At 40.9% G+C, this 25039-nt stretch overlaps 1 protein-coding gene across 1 annotated transcript in view; it reads left to right on the plus strand.

Annotated features, from left to right (window-relative positions):
* CUBN (cubilin (intrinsic factor-cobalamin receptor)) overlaps positions 1 to 25039 on the plus strand; it is a 259342-nt gene that overhangs the window by 126997 nt on the left and 107306 nt on the right. The window contains exons 30-32 of the mRNA XM_012660902.1: positions 2854 to 3028; positions 4461 to 4630; positions 24308 to 24467. Of these exons, the coding sequence (XP_012516356.1) occupies positions 2854 to 3028; positions 4461 to 4630; positions 24308 to 24467 (505 nt within the window). The remainder of the gene's footprint in view (positions 1 to 2853; positions 3029 to 4460; positions 4631 to 24307; positions 24468 to 25039) is intronic.

The following is a 25039-nucleotide window of genomic DNA, read 5'->3' on the forward strand; positions in this document are numbered from 1 at the left end:
GTATGGCAAGCTGACATTGCAGTGGCCCCCTGTGTTCCATCAAAAGCAAGGTTGGTGGCGGGGGGGGCGTTGTTTTGAGGCCCTTAAATATTGTGGTAAAGTTTTCTTCTTAAAGCCGAAATGAGCAACCCTCTGACTTTTTGTTCAGAAACCTTGTTTCACTTGCCTGCCCGTGCTCAACTCAGATGGAAAGTGCCCTAATAAATCTGGGCTAATGAGGATGGAACGATTTTCTCCATCCCTCACTCTCTAGCTGCTGATACCATGAGAGCGGTAGGTTTCAGAATTTGTTACCCCTGGTGGGTGTGTGGTCTAGAAGCATTGCCCACTTCCTCAGCCTGCGCATTGTTCTTTCCTGTTCTGCTGAGTGCAGACAAGGAGGACGTTACTGTCACCAGGAGTTGGGCTTCCCTGGCTTTCACCAAATTTAACCAGGAGCCATTTTTCCCCCCCTCAAACATCAGCATCCAGAAAGTGGCCAGTTGCAGAAAGCAACAGCCATTTGGTTACTCATAACCCCGGAATGCTGACTTGATCGTAACAATAAATGGAGCTAACAGAGCAGAAAGTAATGTTCAAAACGGATTAAAACCATAGGCTCTGAAATGTTCCCCATCCTGAGCGTTTGCTAAAAACACATTTTTTAATCTCTGATCATCAGACCAATTCTTTTTTTTTTTCCCCCAAAGTTTAGTCATATGCTGTAGTCGAATGAACCACACCCTGAAATTCTTTCCATCTTTTTCCTCTTCTGAAGAGTCATGTGCTAACTGTCGGTTTTATTTGTGGAAGCCGAAAGTACCATTCCATTGTTTTGGTCATGGAAACACTGGCTGATTCTGCTTCAATCTCTGAGAAATCTCTGTAAAAAGAGCCTGAGCTGGCATCAAGCAGAAAAGGAAATCCACTCCTTGGTGCAATTAACCAGGACAATTGCTTGGTGTGGGCCCTCAGCTTGGTCGGATCTCTCTGCAATGCTGTTTGTGAGCTCAGCCCTTAGAAAGGAAGCAAATAATGTCAAAAGTGGCAGTGTTTATTCTTGTGCAGGCTTCTAAGCCCAGCCAGCTCGTACCCATTATGTTTGTGATCTCAAGGGGATGTAGGAGCAGAGAAAACAAAGAATATTTTGCCGACGCGCGAGATTTCTTTGTCAGCCCCTAACACGTGTGCTCAGTGTTCTCTCCAAATATGTGCTGTTTGCTGGGCTTGCAGGGCCAGGGGCACACACCGTCAGCGTCATGCTCTGGGGACTGTGCCCTGGGCGAGGGGGTAGGGAAATCTCGAAAATGGGAAAGAACACTCTATACAAGCAGCAAGCTTGTTTGTTCCATTTGCATATGTGTACGTGTGGAGGGCCACACAGGGCTCTTCCTAAAGTCCCGCTTTTGATGGGACATAGGGGGCCGCACAAACATCAGCTCCTCCTAATAAAAATAAGCCTGAAGCAGCCAGCCTGCTTCATTCCTTTGCAATTACTGTCCTTGGGCTCAGCCCTCTGCGGAACAGCAGTTTCATTCATTTTGGCCTTTCCCGCATGGCTGGGGGGAATTAATCAGACAAAGACATCATTATAGATTCAAATCACACACTCCTCTCCCAAAGTAGGCTTCTTGTTCTCTCTCTCTCTCCCCAGAGAACACTTGAGTGATTTTCCTATCAGTCAGGAGTGGGCCTGAGGGTGGGCAAGGGCCCAGGGGGCCTGAGGAATGGGGGGGATGTGGCCCAGCGGTGGGAGAGGTGAGGGGGGTGCACTGCGCCCAGCTCTCGCTCAGAGCTGCTTTCCCAGCTCTGGCCTGTGCACCCAGATGTGGGGGGGTTGGGTGCGCGGTTGTGAAGGGCTCAGATACCAATATCCCTGAAAACTGTCACCCAACATGGTCTTTCTTCTGCAAATTCAACTTTGACAAGACCTGAAGGTGGTGGGTCAGCATCTTCTGTTTGATTCTTATCTCCCCTTGCCCTCCTCTCCCCACCACCCCACGTGCACACTTGAGATAAGCAGGGCCCGGGGAGACTGGGAAATGTGTGTGAGCCCCCCTGGAGGCCTGGCCTGGCCCGGGCTACCTGTGCCTGCAGGATGCTGTGTGTGAGACAGAGGGACCCCTTTCCAGAGGAATGTGCCACTGGGTGTTGGCAGATTTGGGGGAGCCTAGGAGGTCTGAATTCAAGTGTGATAGATCTAGAGGGAGCCATGCAGAGACTGGGGCAGAGTCTGGGGCAATTCCTGAGCAGGGTTGGATGCTCTTGGTCAGGCGCCTGCCAGGGCGCAGGGACGGTCTGTAGCACCCCTTCTTCATGCTGCTCCAGAACACACTTCTAGAGGTTGCATTTCCACTCCCTCTGAAGAAGGAAAATCGTTATATTTAATGCCTAATTTTATAAAATATTTAGTTGCAGGGTAGGTGGAAATTCCTAAAAATATAACTGGGAAATCGATAGCCTTCAGTAAACTCTACTTTCATAAACAGAATGACTTTATGCTGACTAGTCTATGTGCCTGTAAGAGTTAGACAACCAGACTTAATACTATAGTATCTGCAGCGTCTCTGCCAGAGAAAGCAGGAAATGTCACGGAGATATGAAAAAGAGGAAAGGGGGAGATAGGGAGGATTCTGGCTGATGAAACAGGCAGGCGTTTGGTGGGGGAATGAACTTGTGTTTTCCTAAAGCAGAGGGAGTGCCTTTGAAAACTCAGCTCAAGTTTATAGTTCATCCGCACCCAGGGAGGCTGAGATTTCAATCTCTCATCATAATAGAATCCAAGAGCTGGTGTTGAAAAGGAGCCAGGGGGAAGGGTTGTGATTGCTTAAATGTAACTCTTAATTTAAGTTTTTTTCCTAATCCCCATCTTAGATCTATGGAGGCCCTGATTTCCACTCTCCCAGAATAGCCCAGTTGTGTGCGCAGCGATCATCGGAGAACCCCATGGAGGTCTCCAGCACTGGAAATGAGCTAGCAATCCGATTTAAGACCGACAGCTCTGTAAACGGGAGAGGCTTCAACGCCTCATGGCAAGAGGTCCCTGGAGGTGAGTGAACAAAGGAGATGTCTTAAAGCACCTGAGCTGAGCCCTTGTTACCTTTTGTGAGCTATCTGGAGAAAGGTGTGGAGGCTACACCTTGATTGATAACTTACTGACTTCCCAAATGGCAAAGACTGCTTTCACATGTACTTTTCCCTAAAAAATGTGATAGAGTTTAACTTCCTAAGTTTTATCCCCTATGCGAAAACAAGGGCACAAGTATGCAAGTCCGTGATGAGAGAGAATTAGGGTGACTGACAGGGCTCACTCTCCGAGGGACTTGTGCCTCTTCACCACCTCAAACTGAGGCATCAGTGAGTGGCAAATGACTTCACGCCACAGCACAGACCTTTGGATTCTTGGCAAATGCCAAACTGCATTTGTGAATCCCAAGGAATTACTCTGTGGTATACAGTGACTTTCTTCCCAAGATCTTAAATTCCCTGTTGCGCATTTTTTAAGTAACAAACTGTGGCACAAAATGTTTTAACGATGTTAACTTATACAACTTCTAATGGTAGCCACATTTATGGAATCCATAATATGTGCTGGGTACTTTTCTAACTATTTTACAAGGAATATTTCATTTAATCCTTACAACCGCTCTGTGAGGGAAGTCCATTTCTCATCCTCACCTCACTAATAAGGAAACTGAAGAGTAGAGAAGTTTGTGACTTGCCCAAAGTCCCACGGCTGGAAAAGGTGAAAGCATAGATGTGACCGAGCCCATCTAAGGCTCTCCTTCTTCACCTCTGTGATAATGTAGAAACTATGTAAGAGATTTCTCTTAAAGTTAATTATGTAGGAATTTAAATACACACACACACATACATGTTTAGAGTACCCCTAAGTGAGTCTCAATTATTAGAAAGTAGTACTGAATTTTCCATTATTGGTTTATATTACCATAAATCCAAGAAGTAATGGGTGGTTGAGATAGATAATTGCCCTAACAGGTATTTGATATCACAGAAATGAAAAAAAAATTAACTACACTACATCTAGAATATTACATTTTTTAAAAGTAGATATTAAATTATTTGTAAAAGCATACACTACTACATTATCAAAATTCCTGGGAGGAGACATGTTATTCTTATAGTATGCTGTATTTTTAGAGGAAGATGGAAAAACATTTCATGCCTTTGTGAAAACATGATTTCATTTGCACTGATTTTCACTATTTTTTAAAATAACTTTGGCATCAGTGTTTGAAGTATTTGAAGTATTTTCTCAGCGTTTTCCACATAGTCCTTCTTATTTCTGTTAGGATAAATGAATTAATGTGGATATTCAGTTCTTCAAAATTTTTAGGATAGACTAAGGAAAACTAATTGTCAAGCAAAGTAGTATATTGACCCATACTGCCAGGTAATAGTAGTATTGTTTAATGCATCCATGATCCCTCTCATTGCTGAATTGGGTTTCCCACTTACAGGTTGTGGTGGGATTTTCCAGGCTCCCAGTGGAGAGATTCATTCTCCAAATTATCCCAGTCCTTATAGGAGTAACACAGACTGCTCCTGGGTTATTCGGGTTGACAGAAATTACCGTATTCTCTTGAACTTCACTGACTTTGACCTCGAACCTCAGGACTCTTGTATTATGGTAAGTGACACAAATTTCAAGCATCGTTTCTAATAAAACCTGGATCAAAATATTGTCGTATGAGCACATTTAGTACGTGTATTAGCTATGCGTGTTTTCAACATAAAATCATAGGAAACTGAACTATTAGCAACCTAAAATGTAAGGACATTTACTTTTTTACCTAAAAACAAATCAGGAGGTAGATAATCTCAAGGTTTGTTTAGTAACTCAATATCTGTTCTGACATTACTGTTGGCTTTTCATTGTTTTATTACTTTAGGGTCAAAAAAATGACTGCAGTATTTTTTCTGAACATCCTGAGTCCACATCTGAAGAAAGGAAGAAGGAACAGTGTTAGCTTTTTTTGTGTGTGTGTTTCTTTTAATAAGAAAAGCAAATTTCCCCCTTATATATTATTAGCCAGAATTAGCTACAAAGGAGATCAGAAAATTATAGTGGAATAGATTTATCAAAACTAGTTTAGATCAATTATTATTAAGCCTCAGAGTTCTCAATCGTTTGACTTTTTCTTGAGATTGGGATATTTTGATTTTCTACTTGAAGGAATCGATTTTCTGATAGGACAGAATAGGTTTGAAATGGGGGTGGAGGAGAAGAGATATGGCTATTAGTTGGTTAGATGACAAAAAGTTTCTGCTCCTAACAACAACTTTACTGCATTCCTTCCTGAAACTAATGCTTTGTGCTTAATGTAAAAGAAAATGAGGTTTTCTTTTTCTTTTTGTTTTTAAGTTTTTTAACTACCTGATTTTCTAACAAAAGATTTTTCATCTTTCATTCATATTTATAGACATTTCATGCAAATATAAACCAGACTCTCTGGGTTAATGGAACTTTCTATTTTAGCTTCCTGACAGTTTCCTACACAAACTCCAACTAGCCAGCTTCTTTCACATTTAATTGAAGAAAATTCAAAAGTTGTTTTGTGTTTTTCAAAGTAGTCCAATCTAATGGTATGATTTCAGATATTATTTTTACAAGATCAAATCATTACTAAAAGTTCAGTTTATTTGTGGCTATATATTAACTTTTCAAATGAGTCTTCAGAGTCTAAGTTGGCAAAGCATCCTACAAACTTAAAGGGTAAAACATTTACTTTTCATAATGCTAACTCAGACCAACTCTCCTGACAAAGGCAATTCAAAAATTTTGGATGACCTTTAAAAACATTTTTCTAAATGCAGCAAAGAACTCACAAGGTAGTGTGAAATTTCTGAGTTTATGTCTGAGAGAGGTATGAGCCTAGTATTTGGGACTATTTTTGCCCATAGGGTATTTACTGATCCCAGAAGGGTTTAGCAGCACTTCTAAGAGCCTCTCAGGGCAAAGAGAACCAAAATTTGAGTCCAGGAACTCATTAGGGTGGAAGTCCTAGCAAACTATTCATATCCTAGGTAAAATAAAAGTAAGGCAGCTTTCATTGAGACTGCATCCAAGCTTCAAGTCACCTGAGTGGCCCCCCAAAATCTCAAACCATGGAATAATGAGGGGGAATCCCATATTGCTAATACGTCTAGGCATCAGGCATCCAGCAAATGCAATTTAAATCTTCTTCAAAATGAGATAAAATCATTTTAGACCTCAGATCTACCAATAATTTTTCATATGCAATAGCCAACACACTATCAAAGATATTCATGTACATGAGGAGACAGCATAATATAAATGAGATAAAACATAAATACCAGACAATGGAAACAAATCCACTAATATGCCAGATTCTAAAATTACCAGACAAGTTGCTAAATAACTGTGACTCCTAAGCTCATGGAGATGAAAGTTAAACTGAAAATTTTCAGCAAAGTACTGCAAACTACAAAAAGTGACATTGCAATTATGAAGAAGAAGCAACTAAAAATTTTAGAACTGATAAATACCACAGCTAAAATTAAGACCTCAGCAGAAGGGGTTTTGGGAAATTAAACACATTAGACAGAGATGAAGACAGAAATAGTGAACTGGAAGATAAGTCAGAAGAATCTATTCAGAAAAAAGCATGGATAAGCAAAAGGATGAGAAATACAGAAGAGAGACTAAGACACATAGAGGACACATAGAAAAAGTATAACATACATTTCACCAGAATCTCAGAAGGAAAAGAGAGATAAATGGACCAGAAGCAATATTTGAAGACCCAATGACTAAGACTTCCACAAAACCGAGAAAAGATATTATAAAAAATTAGAATCCCAAGAAAAACAGCCAAGCAGCAAGATAAATAGAAAGACAAACTTTTCTTAAAATAATAATAATAATAAAAAATAAGCAAAAACCAAACTAACTAAAGATAAAGAGAAAATGTTGAACTCAGCCAGGTGAGTAGGTAGGTGAAGAACAGATTGACTTTTAGGAAGTGGAAACTAAATGCTAACTTTTCCATACCAATACTAGGAAGCCAAAAAACAAATAAAGGAATGGTACGTTTGAAGAAAGAAACTAGTTACCAGCCAGGAACTCTATATTGTCCTAAAACACCTTTAAAATTAAAAGTGAAATAAACCTTGAAGCAAAAGAAGGGTCTTCAGGAGAAGTTTGAGCAGGCCAGAGACAGACTGTCTACTCATAGTTTTGCCTGTTCTGGGCATTTCTGCAGCACTTGTTCCCTCCCCAGGTTGGCGTGGCGCAGGTACAGCTGCTTCTCTTTTGTAAAGTCCATAATCCACAGAATTTAACATACAAAGTGTGTGACCAAACCAAAGCCAAGGTCAAAGGCATGCCCAGCATGGCTGTGACCATGAGGAGGTTTTCCACCCACCTACATGGGATATAAATGCACAAAGTTTTCTATTAACCATTGTCATATCTCAGCATGTAGCTGGGCTTGGCTTAACAAATGGTAGCAGGAGGCAACAGATAGGAGGAAATGAAACCTCAAATATGATTTGGTCGTAGGCATGGAGATGGGAAAATAAACCCAAAGACAGGTACTGGGAGGAGTTCCGTCTGGCAGATAAGGCAAAATACAAAATGTAATAGTCCAAACAAGTTGTCAGAATCAGGGAATCCTATAAACAGTTGACTCTTGAACACTGCAGGGATTAGGGGCACGGACTCCCACCTCCAGTTAGTCAAAAATCTGCATATAACTTTTGACTACCTCAAAACTTACTACTAATAGTCTACTCTTACCTTACCAATAACATAAATGGTCAATTAACAGATATTTTTATATGTTATATGTATTATATAATGTATTCTTAAAGTAAGCTGGAGAAAAGAAAATATTACTAAGAAAATCATGAAGAAGAGAAAATATGTTTACTATTCATTAAGTGGAAGTCGATTATTATAAAGATCTTCATCCTCATCATCTTCATGTTGAGTAGAGTGAGGAGGAGAAGGAAAAGGGGGAGTTGGTCTCGCTGTCTCAAGGGTGGTAGAGGCAGAAGAAAATCCACGTATAAGTGGACATATGCGGTTCAAATCCGTGTTGTTCAAGAGTCAACTATAGTTGGAATATCGAAGCACTTGGGCAAGACATTGATATAAAAATTGTGTGAATCAGCATGGTGCTGTGGCTAAGAAATCTAGCTCTGCAGTGGTGTGGATCAGGGATGAGCCTGAACTTTGCCATTTTCTAGCCGTGCTGCTTAGGAGAAAGTTAATCTTTCAGCTTCAGTTTCCTTAACTGAAATAGGGGTTATAAGAGGACCTGTGTCAGATTTGTTGTTGGCATATTTGAGACAATGCAGTTGACCTGCTGCTGCTGAGTGCTTTCAGACAGGTGTGTGTGCTCAGTGAGCACTGAGGAAGAAGACGGCATGTAGTACTAGGAGCAGCAGTGGGCTTAGGAGCCAGGATCAGGGCTTCCTATATGTGATTCTGGACCTCAAGCTCTGCAATAGAAGAGGAACCTACCTGTGGATCTTTCTCATAGTGTAGCATCTAGCATTTAGTGCACCTAGGACTCAGTACACTCTAGTAATAATCTTGAGGAAGCAGCTAGAGTGATTCATTCAGTCCTGGAAACCAGGGAGGCTCTCACACTGGAGGTGACATTTAAGTGGCAGAGTCTCACTACTGGAAATGTGGCAGTGGGACCAGAAAGGGAGGCTACAGGGGCAGGACGGGGAAATGGTGCACCGACATTTAAGAATAACAAAGGAGAGTGTTGTGCCTGGAATGTAGACAGGTGCTGGGGAGCATGTGGAGACCAAGGGGCAACGGAAGCCATCTAAGTTGGACGAACTCGTATGCTCTGGTGAAGAATTCGAAGTTATCCCATAGATAGTGTGGAGCGAGTGAAAGTTTTGTGTAAAGCAGAGGAATAACATACTCAGAGCTGTATTTACAATGACGACAGGCAGCAGTGTGAAGAATGGGTTGACAGAGAAAGAGAAAGATGGTATAAAGTCTGTTTGGGAAGCTGTGGGACAAGCTGGACCAGAGGTGATAAGGCCTCATATTGGGCAATGGCCTTGGGAGCAGAGACACACTGGGGAACTGTCCTGGTGGTGGTTGTCACCTCTGAGAGGCTAATTACATGGCAGAGGGTGGGGTGGGTGATAGAGGTGGGCTTATTTGCTTAAAGAATGGGTGAGTGATGAGGCCATTAACTGAGTAAAGGGGGTAGACGATAGATAATGAGCTTGATTTGGACACTTTTGAGTTTAAATGTTGTAGAGTTTGACATGCATTTGGTACTCAGGATGGGGTCTGAGCTGGACATATACCTTTGAGGATAATTTCTATGTGTTTAGGTGGTTATTAAAGTCCTAGAAGTCGGCATGGTCACTTGTGGGAGTATTTTGTATAGAGAAAAGGGCAAGTAGACTCTTGGGGAAATGGGGCCATGGAAGGGGCAGATGAAGGGTCAGAGGAAGGGAGCTTGAGGGGAAGTCCTCAGAGAGCAGGTGGGGAACCCCAGGAGGGCAGGAGCATTCAAACCACGAGTGAAGCCAGATTTAGAGTGGGTGACCAAAGTATCAAATTTAGCAGTATTCCATTTCCACATTGAGACTTGGTCCTCAACCAGGGTGAAGACTGAAATAAAGCCACTGGATCCAGTCTTTAGTAACCCTGCAAGGAGCAGGATTGGTGTGGGCAGGGGTGGAAGACTCTAGATCACAATGGTCGGGAGGTGCAGGAGCTTATGAGGTTTTTCCCAGAATTATGGAAATAGATGGCATGGAGGGAAAAAGGGAGGTAACCTGTGGGTTAGGCAAAATAGTGGAAAGTTGTTTTTTTAAAAAATCATGGGGAAGCTTAAGCTGTGTCAAGAGGGCAGGGTGCTGGTGGAAAAAGAGCAGCTGAATGTAAGAGATAGATGAACAGTTGATGAAGTCATGTTATTAGGGCAGAGACCTCAAGAAGAGCCAGATGCGAAATTGGAATGCATGGTCTAGAGCAAGAATTTTTTTCTGATTTATAAGTTTATTTATATTGAAAATTGCATAAATTATGTACAAGCTAAATCATTTCTGCTCATACAATTTGTAAATCATCTTTGCAAAAAGATAAAGAAATTAAAAAAAAAAAAAAGGACCATCCAGGTAAATTAGGGTAGAGATCTACTGCATGTGGTTGCCAAGTGGACCCAATTAAGGGGGCAGGAGGTCTGCAGAGGTTTGGAACCAGGCAGGGCAAAGTCCTGGCAAGGCCAGAAGCTTGGCTGCCAGTTGTAGTTAGTTTTCCAGGGCTTCGTGAAGGCCGGCATTGAAGCACCAGGCATCCATCTTTACAGCCAGGTGGACACTGGATGTGAAACATATCCAAAAGTCCAATATCTTACATAAGATCTCTGCAGTCGAAGTTCATACAAAGCCAGTCATTCATTTTGGAGACATTTGAGTTAATGTCCTGGTCCTGTTACTTAGACACAGTCATTAGCAAAGAGAAAAATACTCAGCTGCCAATGACGCTGTCAGATAATGTTTGTGTTTAGGAGATTTTTAATAGAGCTCAAGTGTACTATTCAATATTAATGTAAATTGTACTTGGATGAAACCAGCTATCCTGTTTTTAAAAACTTCTGTAACAATTTGGGTCTTTAGAAGCAGAAATATTAATTTAACAGCCAAATGGTTAACAGTCACAAGTGCATAGATACATAGGATGTTAAGGTGGGAAGAGAAGAGACTGGAGTTCATTTAGTGCCAACGCCTTATTTTAGAAAAAAGAAATTAAGGTCCAGAAGGGTTGGGGTTGAGGCTAGGCAGAAATTAATAGGGGATCCACTAAAACAAAAGCCTTATACTTCCTAAAGTATGGGTAAGTATTACATAAAATATAAAAATTACAGTTACGTACAGGAAACTGGTAGACAGGAAAAACAGAGGTAGAAAATAAACGTGGGGTTACTTTGGAGCCACTTTGACATCTATTTCTGATGAAGCCAGATTCCATTTATCAATATAAGGAAAAGCGTTAGGAATTCAATTGTGAAGTAGAAAATGTCCTTGCTTTGAAGTGAAGAGGTCTGGGTTGCATTCACTCCACAATCTTTGGTGCCATATTTGTGCCAGACACTGCTGTAGGCACTAGCTTCTGGGCATGGTACCACCCTCACTCTCTTCATGGCCTGGGAGTAGATGCAGCGGACACTAGGCCCAGCAATGTCAGTGGTGGGTTCATCCTGAAAGTCGAAGTCGAACTCACACAACCATCAAGCTTCGCTCTCTGGCACACAAGGACGCCGGGTAGGAGACTATCTCCACATTCTTTTGGACATACAAAAGAGAGCTCTTCCTGCAGCAGGCCTGGTCCCCATGGGTCAGTCCCAAGTAGAGGTACTGTAATCCCACGGGTAACTGTCAGACATTCCCCTTGGTGTTGTGGAACTGAAGGCAAAATTCAGCAAATAGAGGAAACAAACGAAAAATTTTAAGTGGAACAGTAATACACAGCCTCCGTCCCCCTTCATATAACCCACAGCAGTACTCTTTGTAGCCCAAAGGCACCGATCTTTTTGATGCATGAATTTCTAATGGATGCATGGCTGAATAAATGCATAAGTGAATTTTCATCATCTCTACTCCTGCAACAATCAGTGCTTCAGAGGAAAAAATCACAGACCACACCTTTGGGAATGTGTCATACTGAGTTCGCTCCCCGGCACTGTTATTGATATACAATCCCACTATTTTGAGCCACATGAGGACTTAGATAACATCACAGAAGTGTTTTCTAGAATTGCATGCTGCTGTAATGAAAAAAGAGAGAAAGGGAATTTTTTGACTTGTATCGAGATGGTGATAACATCGTGCAGAGCTAATCCCAAGGCTGGACTTGCAGTCAGCTCTCAGCAAATTCAGTAATATGTTTGCACTTTCTGCTCAGTCCTTTTCAAGCATCTGGTTTAATTAACCTTGGGCTCTCCTGAATGACACATCGTGTGAATTTCTTGCTAAGGCAGCGATGGGACCCGCTGGCCAGGGATGGTTGTGTCTGGTCAGTACGAAAGTGGCTCCATTATGTTTCCTTTCACGAAGCCTGAGTATTACAGTGACCTCCGACTGACAGTTTAATTGCTTAATTAGAGTCTCTCTTCTGAGCCTGAGATTTATGTAGCTCTGCAAGCTCTTATTGATCTCTGAGCAATGCTGCTGGTAGCTCAGTGCAAGAGCGGGCACAGGGAGGTCAGTTCAGCAGCACCAACTGGTCCCCGAGATGCCCAACCTCTGCCTTCAGCCTCCTCTTTGCTCAGCTCGATGGAATGTCTGCCTTGGGAGAATCAGCGAGAAACAGCTAAAAGCGGGCCGACCAGTCCAGCTCCTGCCTCTCATTTGGCGGAAATACACCCTAGAGCTAACAGAGCCTCGTACCAAAAAAAAAAAAGGAAAGAAAAGAAAAAGGCACAATTAGTAACTGTTTTCTTTCCGAAGCTTTTTGTGCCCATCTAGGAGAAAGAAAGCAAAGTGTCTTGTTTGAACTGAAACAAGCCAGATCCCTGCACCCCCACCCAAAACTCAGTGCCTGTTGTTTGTTCCCGTCGTTTGACAATGAGGCACAGGGTGGAACAGGGCAGAACCTAACGCAGTATCCATCTCCTCTTCTATTTTTTTAAGACACTACCCATGATGTGTTTCCTTTTAAAGCACTAATCATTTCCAAAGCAGAGCAAACAGACACAGGGATAATAGAACTTGGTGTTTCAAAGAGACAACGGAAATAATTCTTCAAATATTTACTGTTTTAGGAATAAATCTATGAAGGAAATCAATCTCTCTCCTCTTCTCTCCCCCTCTTTCCCCCTCTCCCTTTCTGTCCTCTTTCCCTCTCCTCTGCCCCTCTGTCTCCCTCTCTTCCCCTCATTTCTTCCTTTCCTCCTTCCCTCCCCACCACAGAAATTTTCATTTCCATTTGATACTTGAGGATGATCTTTTCAAAATGTTTCTTTCGTGACTGCATTTGATAACCTGCTCAGCTAGTTTGCATCCCAGTGCCAAATTCATCACCAAAAGCTATGCCGATACTTCGCATCCCCAAAGCAAAGGAATAGTTAAATTGAAGCCACAGCTCTCAAGCTCTTGGACTCGGGTTTGGTTTGGTTTGGTTTACATTTCAGCTCAGAATCTCCTTAAATCTTTATTTGTGAAAGTAAAACAAGCCTCTTGGATCTCTTTTCATATCAACATTTCCAGGAAGCTTTGAGTCACGGCTTGCAACAACTGCAAGCTATTAGAGTTTATAGTCTCCTGTGAAATGTGAAGACTGAGCAGGAGACGACAGAACAAAGGAACAGGAGGGAAAAATCCTGAACGTGAGATGGGTGCTTGTGAATTGAACTTAGTATTTAATTTCCAAGGAGCAAAGCTGGAAAATATCACTGGCGGAGGAAACCGATGCTTCCTCCCTTCCAACCCCTAAGAAAAGCTGCTATAATGAGTAATATTTTCATTTCCTTCCTCACTTACACTTACGACTTTAACAGCTTGGATAATTTCCTGAGGGATTCCCCTCCTTATCACTTAATATTTCCTCTATTTTGGAGCAGTTCACATTCCAAAATGGGAATTCCACTAGCAGCTACACTACCATGTCTAACACATGACAATATTTCATGCACTCGCCATCCTTCAGATTGACTTTGCACTTTGATGTGAATCATCTCTTCTGTACCCTAAATATTTATTCTTCACCACATTTTTTCACACTGAGAAGCTTTAAGGCAAACCAAAGCAGGAGACATGTGTTACCGGATGGATTTTAAAAAGAAGTATAAGGACCAGGTTGAAAGCCAAACTAGGCCAAGGTCAAGGTGAGGAGAAAAGGCTCTGCTAGACCAGAGAACTCTGGTTAGACAAGAAAAGGACAAGGAGTGGATTTATATCTGAATCCAGGAACAGAATCAAGTTTAGGACACGGGAATAGAAATTTGGGGTTTATTTATTGGTCCTAGACACTGCGCCCTTTGTTCCACATTCTGCTAAATTAGCCATGCTGAGAATCCCATGCATGTTCAGTGGAATGGAATGCACGACAGATGCCACCACTCTCAACCCGCAGGAGCCGCGTACAAGACTTTCTAAAATGCTACTGACAATGGTTGGTTGCAGGTCTAGATAAGTGACGGGGGACAGCCATCCTATTTCCAGAGCTCCTATGATTATCTTCCTAGGAGGCCACTGACATCTCACTTAGCTTCACAGAATCATGGTTTCTCAATATTCTAACTGAATGAATAAAACTTGATTTTACCTTTTCTCTTGGTTTAATAATAATCGGTCAGATGTCAGACACATGGGATTTGTATATTGGCTCTGCCCTATTATGTGTGTGACTGGGAAAGTCACTTATGTTTTCTGAGCTTCAGTTTTCCCAACTGCAAAACAGAGCTGTAAGAAAAACTGAATGTTAAAAAAATGTATATCGAGAACTTGTCAGTGTCAAATACAGATAAGAATTAGTTGCTAATCTTCAGTTTTCTATTGCTACTACTGCTACTGCTTCTATTACTATTAATACTATGTTAAAGGTCTTAAGTTATCTGTTGAAAAAAATTGTGAACCTAAGGTACAGAGAACTGGATCCAAATCCTCAGTTCATTGCTATTATCATTAACTCACAAACAACCCCCATTTTAAGATTTTTTTTAAATCTTAAAATCTAAATCTTAAATCTTAAATCTTAAAATTTTTTCACACACTCTTCACTATATCATTTCAAAGAATTTTATCACTTCGTAAATGCATTATTTTGATACTTTCCAGAAGAGTCACAAATGAGTTAAGAAGGAAAAAAGTAATAGCAGAAAATGAAAATAAAAGCATATTTATATACATTTAGAAGCTTTTTTGCACGGAAAACTCAACTCTGAAGCTAAGGTACATCATTTTCATACTTTGAGGTTTATTAAATATGCTGCATGTTTTGCTCTGGTGTTGAAATAGTTTCTTCTTACTCTGGTTTGGAATAATCTTAAGTCACACATTAAGTTGGTTTATTTTCTCCCTGAGCAAGATGAAACTTAGTAAAATGAGAAAACAGGGGATAAAGTAGAAATAATTTCCCACCTCCTGCTTACCAAAAATCTGGGGGAATATATTCCTGTTTCTAGAAATAAAATACAAATGTTACTGAGGAAGCTAAAATTCATTTTCCCCCTCAGTCATGAGCTCTGGGCTGGAAGTGATGACTGACATCCAGGGAGGTGATCACAAGCTGGTTAATCACGCCTGGGCTTTGCTCACGGCAGAGACCGGGCTGCAGGCTGAGGTGCTCTGCCCGGCACCTGCGTCCGTCATGTGATCTCTGGTTCCAAAGCAAAGCGCGAACAATTGCTTGTCTTTATTTAGTGCCATTTAAACATGCACGCTCAGCTTTCCTTTTGTATTTAATTGCGCATTTTAGAAAGAGCACACCACACACTGGCAGTTGTTTGGAGATTCAATTGAAGGGAGACACAGATTTAACGCAGGGAAATTTCAGGCTGCTGTAGTGACCGAGGCCCGCTGTGATGAGGTCCCACAACAAGACACCCAGAGGGGGACCCTGGGGCTGAGGTGGAGGAAAAGAACCAAGATATGCCTTGCAGAGAGAACTGGCAGAACATACTGATCCCCACTGGAATTGGGGTCAGGGAGGGATCCAAAATGGTCTGACAACCCGGTACATGCTTCTGGCATTTACTGAAGCAAGAGATGCAGGCGAATGAGGGGGACGGGGAGATGGCTTCGGTTTGAGATGCTGATTTCCAGGCTTTGTGGGACATGAGGTGATGTCTGCGATGCAGTTGGCCATGTGAGCCTGGAGCTTAGGAGAGAGAGCCGGGCACAGTCATAGATATTAGTCAACTCACAGATGCTCTGGAGATCTTAAAACAGAAGCCATATCCATTAAACTTGATACATTCCTCTCAGGCAGCAAGAGGCAAGATTAAATGGCATTAATACCCCTCTGGCTGAGATACTGCGTACTGTTGTTGTATGAATAGTGCCTTTCATGTCTGTATGCAACCACTTATGTGTCTGAGTGGGTAAACGCTTAAACATTTTTTATATAGATTTTATGTTAAAATTTTACATGTTCCTCATATTAAATTTGTAAAATATGGAAAAGAAGAAATAAGAAATTAATGCCATCCTTAGTATTACGATACAGATACAAACTGTTAAAATTTTGGGTTGCTTCCTACACAAACACACACACACATACCAATATATAAATACACGCATACAAACACACACACCCATGCATAAACAAACATGCATAGTTAAGATAATACTGCACATAATTTTATATCCTGCTTTTTCACTTCGTATTATTTGAATATTTTTCTTTTTAAAAATAGTTTCTTTGGCTAGATGGTCAATTATATGGACATACTATAATTCAGTTAACCACTAGTTTATTATTGACCATGTGGATTACTTCTGAGCTTTTTTTCTTATACCAATGCTGTGAAAAGTATCTTTATGTGTGAATCTTAGTCTACATTTCCTATATTTCCTTTACATAGACTCTCTTTTCTTTATTGAACATTCCATTATAAAATATTTTAAGTGTGTAGACAAATAGACTATATAATGCATACAAAATATATAATGTACAAAAACATCTCCCTGTACAGACTTGCCAAATCTTAATATCTTGCCATACTTTCTCCAAGTTCTTTTTTTCCCCCAAATAAATGAACTGTTAAGGACACAGCTAAGTCCCATGTGTCCCCATCAGTGTACCCATTCCTGTGTCCCAGAGGAAACTACTAATGAGAATTGTGGTTTATGACTCCCAGGATTGTTTTTATGCCTTTTTCATGATGTGTGTACATCCATACACAGTATCGAATATTATTTTGCACGTTTAAAACTTCGTGTGTACGATGCCCCACAGTACGTATCCTTCCTCCACTTTCTCTTCTCACTCAACATTCTGTTTTTAACATTTTGCTAGTTGCAATACATTCAGATCTAATGCATTCTTTTAGCCACTCCACAGTATTCCATTTTATGTCTCTACAACAAGTCATTTACCCATTCTGCTGTCAATGAACTTTTAATTTGCTTCCAATATTTTGCTATAGCAACCTTTTTGCACTGAATATTCCTGTAGCTATATCTGTATGTAACCACCCAAGAATTCTCTAGCATAGACACGTAAAAATGGAATTGCTAGCTTTTAATTTTACTATATGTTGCCAAATTCCATTAAAAATGCATGTATGAGAATTTCTATAATGAAATGAGGAAACCTTACCCTCATATCTATAATTACAATTTTCATAAAACTTTCAATACATTGTCTTATTTGATCTTCACAATTACCTTATAAGGCAGCAAGGAGGAATTACCCACCTCTGTTTTTTAGATGTCGAAACTGATACCAGGAAGCTTCTAACATGCTCTGGCAAGGACAGAGAAATACCCCCAGGAAGATCCAGGACTCAAGCCTAGGTATCCTGACTCTAGGGTCATTGTGCTTCCCAGGTGTTCTGACTCCAGAATCAATGTGCTTTTCCTGGGGCCTTAGTCGGTCAGATGGAAAACATCACATGGGCCGGACCCTGGAAGTAGCCTGTAACTTCAGGTCGAGCAAATGAAAGGAGATAAACAATGTGCACTGAGTCAAGCATGGATGTCAACATCCATTTGGGCTCCACTTTCTGCCTACTTATGAAGCTGAGTTGTGAAACAGAGCGGGTGTTGTAGGGAAGGAGTTTGGAGAGGAACGCAGAGCCTTTTTTTTTTTAATCACTGCCCTTCTGCTGTGGTCTGAACACTTGTCTTCCCCAAAATTCGTATGTTAAAATCCTAACCCCCAAGGCAGTGGTATTAGGGGCCAGGGCCTTGGAAAGTGATTAGGTCTTGAGGGTCCAGTGCTCATTAATGGGATTCATGCCCTTATAAAAGAGGCCCCGAGAGCTGTCATGCCCCTTCCATTATGTGAGGACACAAAGAGAAGGCATCCGTCTGTGAAGGAAGCAGGCCCTCACCAGACACCAAATCCACTGACACCTTGATCTCAGGCTTCCCAGCCTCCAGAACTGTGAGGAATAAATCTGTATTGTCTATAAGCCCCCCAGTCTGTGGTATTCTGTTATAGCAGCCCGAAGGGACTAAGACACCTTCCCTAGTTAGACTGGATACTTCATCATCCCATACTCAACCTGGTACATAAATAGATCTTATAATTTCTTGAACAATTCGTGACAGCTTCACTTTCCAAAGAAGTAAGAAACAAAGAAACTAAGGGAGAAACAAAGAAAGAAAAAAGTAGAATCTCCCAAGGGTGACTAGCATTTATTGATTGCTTGTCACATTCCAAGCAAGCCATGTTGCCTCAGTAATTTCTCTCCCACCTGAGGAGAGACAACATGAAAGGAAAGTGAAAATCTCCCACTGTCTCCATGTTCTCCCTTTGCACTCACAGCTCAGCCCCCTCAGCCTCTGCCTCATCATTCCACCAAACAACCTCCCTTAGACCTGCGAGACCTCCGGGTCGCTAGTGCAATGAAAAATGTTTGGTCCCTTCAGCAGCGTTTGACGCAGTTGATCACTCCAGATGAGGACAAGGAGATACAGAGGTGTAGAAAAACCCATCGATTCCCCGTCATGTTTTCGGGTATTTTTGGAGTGGGGAAGTGAGGCCAGAGGGGAGATGGCTTGTGTTTTGCTGGTCACCCAGATTTCCACTCCTTGCCATTGCTGACGTTTCAAGCCTTTTGTGTCTTGCCCCTTATGGCTGTTCCCTTTCTCTCTACTCCTTGTTAAGAGAAGTTGGCTATTTATACCTCCTTTCTTGATTTCCCCAAAATACTACACACAGGACATCCCTCTGTGTAGGAGACTTTGAATCAATATTCCAGGCACTGCCAGGTGATTACTGCCAAGAGCGGCATAGCAGTTGACTTAAATGCAATAGTAGACAGCCTCGTTCTCAGGAAGCCTCCATTCATTCTGTCGTCAATCCTTCATTTCATAACCCCGATTTAGTTCTCTGTGGCTGTGTAACAGATTGCCCCAAAACTTAATGGCTTAAAATAAGAACAGTTATAGCTTCTGTGGGTCAGGAATGCAGCTTAGCTAACTCCTTCCTCGCTCACTCACATGGTCGTGGGCAGGATTCAGTTCCCTGCAGGCTATTGGCTAGCGGCCTACCTTGACTTCTTGCCATGTGGGCCTCTCCACAGAGCATCTCAAAACGAGGCAGCCTGCCTCCTCAGAGCAAGCAGTGGCGAGGGCAAGAGAGAGTCCAGTGAGACAGAAGGTGCTAGCAAGAGGGACGTCACCATTATAGCAGCCACATCCTATCACTTCTGCTGTGTTCTAGTAATTAGAACAAGCCACTAGGTCTGTCCCACACCCCAGGGGAGGAGATTACACAAGAGCATGAATCCCAGGAGTTGAGAATCACTGGGGACCCCTCAGGAGGTGCCTACTACCCCCATGCCCAGAATCTCCAGGTGGGTAATTTTCGTGAATTATTTCTCCCACTCCTCCTTACCCATATTTCTAGACAACCCCCTCTTGGTCCTCTTTTCTTTTTTGCATCTGTAGCCTTCTACTTTCCTACCTCATTTCTTATGCAACAATTTCGCTACCTCCCTGTCTCACTTTAATAGTAGAGGCTAATGTCTATCACATGCTTAGTATGTGATAGCAGCTTTCCCAAGTACTTTATGTCTTTTAACTCATTGAATTCTCACAAACACTATGAGCTATATACTTGTATCAATCCCATTGTACAGATCAGGAAGCAAAGAGAGGGGAGCAACTTGTTCCCAACAGCATAAAAGAACATGCTCATGTTTTAAGAGCCTATAAAGGTGTTTTGCTGAATAAAGTCTGTTTGTCCCTCTAAAAGGAATTAATAATACTGTTAAATGATACATATTTATGTCACCAGTGTGTGTATGGGAAGGTAAGAGTTCCCTTTGCTTGGTTCCTTTATTTTCTCAAATTACCATTCTTAGGATTCTGACATAGAACTGTAAATGTCACCAGGAGGGGAGGCTTATCTCTTGCTGTAATGGTTTTCCTCCCATGTCACTTGACATGTGACAAGGTTGACACATGTTCACTGTAGAGATGGTTGACATTTACCCAAATCCCCTCAAGGTATCGAAGGATCAAGTATGAAAATTCATAAATTTTTTGCTTAGTTCTGACTTCTGGCTAGATCTTAGGGTGTAGAGGGGCCCTGATAGCACCATACTGTATCCTATGTTTAGAAACTTCTGGGCCTTGGGGATAGGTTGGGTGCCTTTCACCCACCTTCCGCCACTCCCTTCTCTCACACTGCTGGTGAAAGGCACCTGGGAGCTGACACATGATGCTGGGGTGCCCTGTGATTGGACCTCTCCATTCCCCTGTGGGTCCAGCATGCAGAAAGCCTGTTCAGGAAGCAGCCCCACTGGACCTCTTTCCCACTATGAATAGCCTCTTACCATGATGGTGTCTATGATATGTTTATACCACCCAATCCAATTTTTTTTATTTTTTTCCCAGAGACAAGGTCTTACTCTGTTGCATGGGCTGGAGTGCAGTGGTGTCATCATAGCTCACTGAAACCTCAAACTCCTGGGCTTAAGTAATCCTCCCACATTGGCCTCACAAAAATGAGCTTTTTCTTGACTCAAGGTTTTCCTCAACCCTAGTCCTGAATTCTCAGAGATCATAAGAACTATATATCTTATAAACTGTCATAAATGTTAGTCATTTATTCATTTGGATATCAAACATTTATATCTATTATGTGCCAGGCTCTATAACTTTTTTTTAAAAAATCCTATTTTTATATTAATACAATAAAGTTAAGTTTTGGTATGTATTTTGAATGTGCTAGTATCTAGAAATTTTACAAATCTCTGGATACTTTCTAAAAAGACTGATTAACTTTTCTCTAGAAATTAAATTACCACTTAACCAGATCTGTCTCTGTTTTGGGAGCTTCTATAGTTGGAACTCTCCTGGGGATAGTGACCACTTTTCCTTTTGTAGGTTCGACTTCAAAAATCTCATTTTATTAGTGTCATCTAGGAATGAGTTAGTTGAGATGTACAAAATTTTATTTTGTTTGTATATTGCTCTGACTTTTACCACTTAAGTAACGATCAGAAAATCAATTCCTAGAAAACTCTTGGCAGTAGACTTAAGAATTACACAAGTTATATTACTATATTATATGTATATTCAATAGTAATATAATCTGCTAGCTTTGCCTTGAGAATGAAATGGAAGTAAGGGAAAATGCATATAAATAATTTTCATGGCTTCAGAATTTTAAATAAATAAGAACAAGGTTTCTCATATTTGCTTCCTTGCAATGCTTTTATTATAATTTTATAAGAACACTTTTAAATAACAGAATTGATATTTCAGACCCTGTTAAGAAAAAAAACAAAAGCCTGCCTCCTTGATAGCCTGAGGTTTTGAAATTTCATAAAATGACATTAGGTACATAAAGCTTAATAACTGTCATGCTATGGTTTGAATGTGTTCCCTTCAAAATTTATGTGTTGGAAGCTTAATCCCCAATGCAACAGTATTAGGAGATGTGGCCTTTTGGAAGGTGTTTAGGTAATGCAGTCGTGAATGGATTAATGCCACTACGAAAAGAACTTGCAGGAGTGGGTTCTTTCTTTTCTATACTCCTGCTACGTGAGAACATGGGGCACCTCCCCTCAGGAGGATGCAGCATTCAAGACATCAACTTGGAAGCAGAGGACCTTGGCCCTAAGCTGCTTGGCATCTTGATCTTGGACTTCGCAGCCACTAGAACTGTGAGAACTAAATTTCTGCTCTTTATAAATCACCCAGTCTCAGGTATTCTCTCATAGCAGCACAAAATAGACTAATATGTATCATGAGCATTTTAAAGAGAAAGAGAAGTAGCATGATAAATATAGAATTTGAAGAGAGAAGACTCTGCTACTTGCTAGCTATGTCAGCTTGGATGCACTACTAGCTTACATTGGATAAGAAAGTAGTTTAATAGCTTGCACATTTGTCTCATGTAAAAAAATCACACACTGTTGAGGACTAGGTTACGATATTTGTGATGGAGCTTGAAAAATTACAACGTGCTCGTCATATTTGGGGTGTCATTGGTGTATAATTTAGATTCAGGGACATTCAGAAACCTTCTACTTTGGATCCATTCCTTGTGAAGCAATGCTCCAGCTGGATGAATTTTAGCAGAGGTCTTGTAATTCTAGGACCTCAGGGGATGGGGTGGGTCTGGAAGCCTGGAAGGCTCCCAGAAGATGCATCCCTTTCAAAGGATACCCAAGGAAATGGCTCATTCCTGTGATTTTCTGAAATTTCTAGCCTCAACCTTTTAGTTTTCATTTTTTTTTTCTCCTTATTTTCTTCTGTCCCTTGAATGGAATGCAACCACTTAGACTGAAAACAAGGACTTAGAAAAGGAAGAAACAATGTCTATGTACTCATTGGACCTCTGAATTTGGGGTGAAATAAATAAGACTAGAAGAGTCTTGCTTTGTTAATTCATAGACTTGTAAAAATCCTCCAATTTTGGGAGGGGGTGGTAATCCATAAACTTAATAGAACCCAATGCTCCACTAGAGTTTAAGAAATTAAAAAATTCTGGACACTTCAATTGATTCTGTGTCTTGGCTATTGTGAATAGTACTGCAATAAACATGAGAGTGCAAATACTCTTCAACATACTAATTTCATTTCTTTGGATAAATACCCACAGTATTAAGATTGCTGGATCATATGGAAGTTCTATTTATAGATGCTGTTTCTACAAAAAATTATAAAAACTAAAAAAAAAAACTTTAAATAAATTAAATTTGAACACTAAATGAAAAAGAAGAAAAAGAAAAATGAAAGAAAAGAAGTTCTGCTCCAGAACACAGCTACATTTATTTTAAATTAATTATTGTAAAAGCTTTAACTCTTGACTCCTTAGATAGTTAAAAATCCTACTGATATTTGATTCACTTGTTTGTATAAATCAAACTGAGAATAGCCTTCTCAATCATATTTAATGTGCTAAAGAGAACACTGATTATAATCATCACTAGATAGCTAAAGTCACTTGCAAGTACCTACCTTCCTTGCATTAAATCCCTGAACTTTCCATTTTTTTCCCCAAGATTTTCTTATGAAGTATAAATGGCAATGTATGTTGAATGAAACAGCTGTATTTTAACTTCATACTTTCAGTCCCACTCTGGTGATTAGCAGGTTGATGCATCCGTCCTGCTCAATTGATATCTTACACTGAACACAATGAAAGAGTTTCAATTCTAGACTCTAGAATGTAGCCATCTAATTCAAAGCGACCTGCTTCCTCTCAGGAATTGTGTACTTGCCCACATTATTTAGGCTCTCTGTGCCTCTGTTGCCCTTTTTAAAAATGGAGAGAAGGTTGGGAGGATAAAATGGAACAGGGTATGTGAAGAGTTGAATCCAGTTCCTGGCCCAAGGTAAGCACTTAATAAATAGCAGCTATTATTATTCTCATCTGAAGAAAAGGAACTCATTTCCACCTGGTTTACAGATAAGAGTATTCAGAACTTTCTACTAGACACAGAGTTCTAAGCAAATGAGCAAGTTTCCATTTCACAAACTGACATAGAGGTTTGGGGCATATGTGATATAAACTCTATTCCATTGGATGCATAAAGGGTCAGCTAAGTCCCAGCATGGCACCAGCAAGAAAGAGCCCAGTGTATTTTATTAAAACGTAATGAGATAATTTCCTGAATCAGCCTCATATCATTCCTATCATCTGAGAGAATTCTACCAGTTTTCTTCCTTCTTGACCGTTGCCCTATGAAGAATAGAAAGTTCCAACAGAAGTTGGGTTTCTGACAATGAGTGGTTACTCATTGTTATTTCTCCTCTATTTGCTCATATGTTCATTCTTGCATCAAACAATTTCAGCACATGTTGTGGGCATTGCCAAGGACCTGACTACTCTGGGGTTGGGGAAGGAAGGACAGCTGTGGAAGGGATGGCATTTATAAAGACATCCAGAGATCTAATAGAGACTCCTACTGGTAGAGAAACTCCTACTAAAGTTCATATGAATGTCCCTAGAAATGACCAAAGACTCATACATGGAACTCATACATGGAATGACAAAGACTCTCATGGAACTGTGTGATAAGATAATAAAATAAAGCCAGTTTCACTAGATCCAGCAAATGTATGGTTTTCCACTAGTTCATCAATGTGCAGGTAGTTAGATGGAATATGGGCCTTCTAGACGTAGATCTGAAGTTCTGAACCACCGTTTTCCCTGTCATCTTTCTTATAGGTGTATGATGGTTTCAGCTCCACAACCACCCGCCTCGCCAGGACATGTGGAAGACAGCAGCTGGCTAACCCCATCACCTCTTCAGGAAACAGCCTCTTTGTGAGATTTCAGTCTGGCCCTTCCAGACAGAGCAGGGGCTTCCGAGCTCAATTCAGGCAAGGCAAGTGCCTGTGGGTCTCCCTGAGCACAGGGAAATGTTCTTCAGTGCCCTCCTTGGTGCCACAATAAAATGAGACCAGTGCTCAGAAATTCATCACAGTTTTCTATTTTACATGCAAAAATTTAAATAGAATGAGGAACTAGGACTTGCAATTATTCCAACTGTTGATATTTGTAAACTCATCTTTGTCTAGCTTAGATGACGCTGACGTCCTTTGGATCTACGTCTCTCAACAAGTTTTCAGAATAAGTGCCTTTAATACTAGAGACAATATAAGAAAGTTTTTATCCAAATTCATTTATCTAGCATTTATCCAGAGCTTTACACTAGAAGGAGATACACCACTAGAAATTACAAGACATGCTTCTCGTGAAGTCAGATCTGAACCCCCGAAAGCAGTAGTTTCCCTCATTTCTGAATCCTGTCATTGTCCAGCTGAGGAGTCACTATTGTTTTGCATTGTTTTTATTCTTAAATCACCACTCCTCCAAGACCTTTCCAACCATTGCCTCTCACCTGGTCATTCTCAGAGATTAACCCTTTATCCCATTGTCAGAGCTAGAAGGAACCCA

Source organism: Propithecus coquereli, unplaced genomic scaffold, assembly GCF_000956105.1.
Source record: "Propithecus coquereli isolate 6110/MARCELLA unplaced genomic scaffold, Pcoq_1.0 Scaffold69, whole genome shotgun sequence".
NCBI classification, from domain to species: Eukaryota; Metazoa; Chordata; class Mammalia; order Primates; family Indriidae; genus Propithecus; species Propithecus coquereli.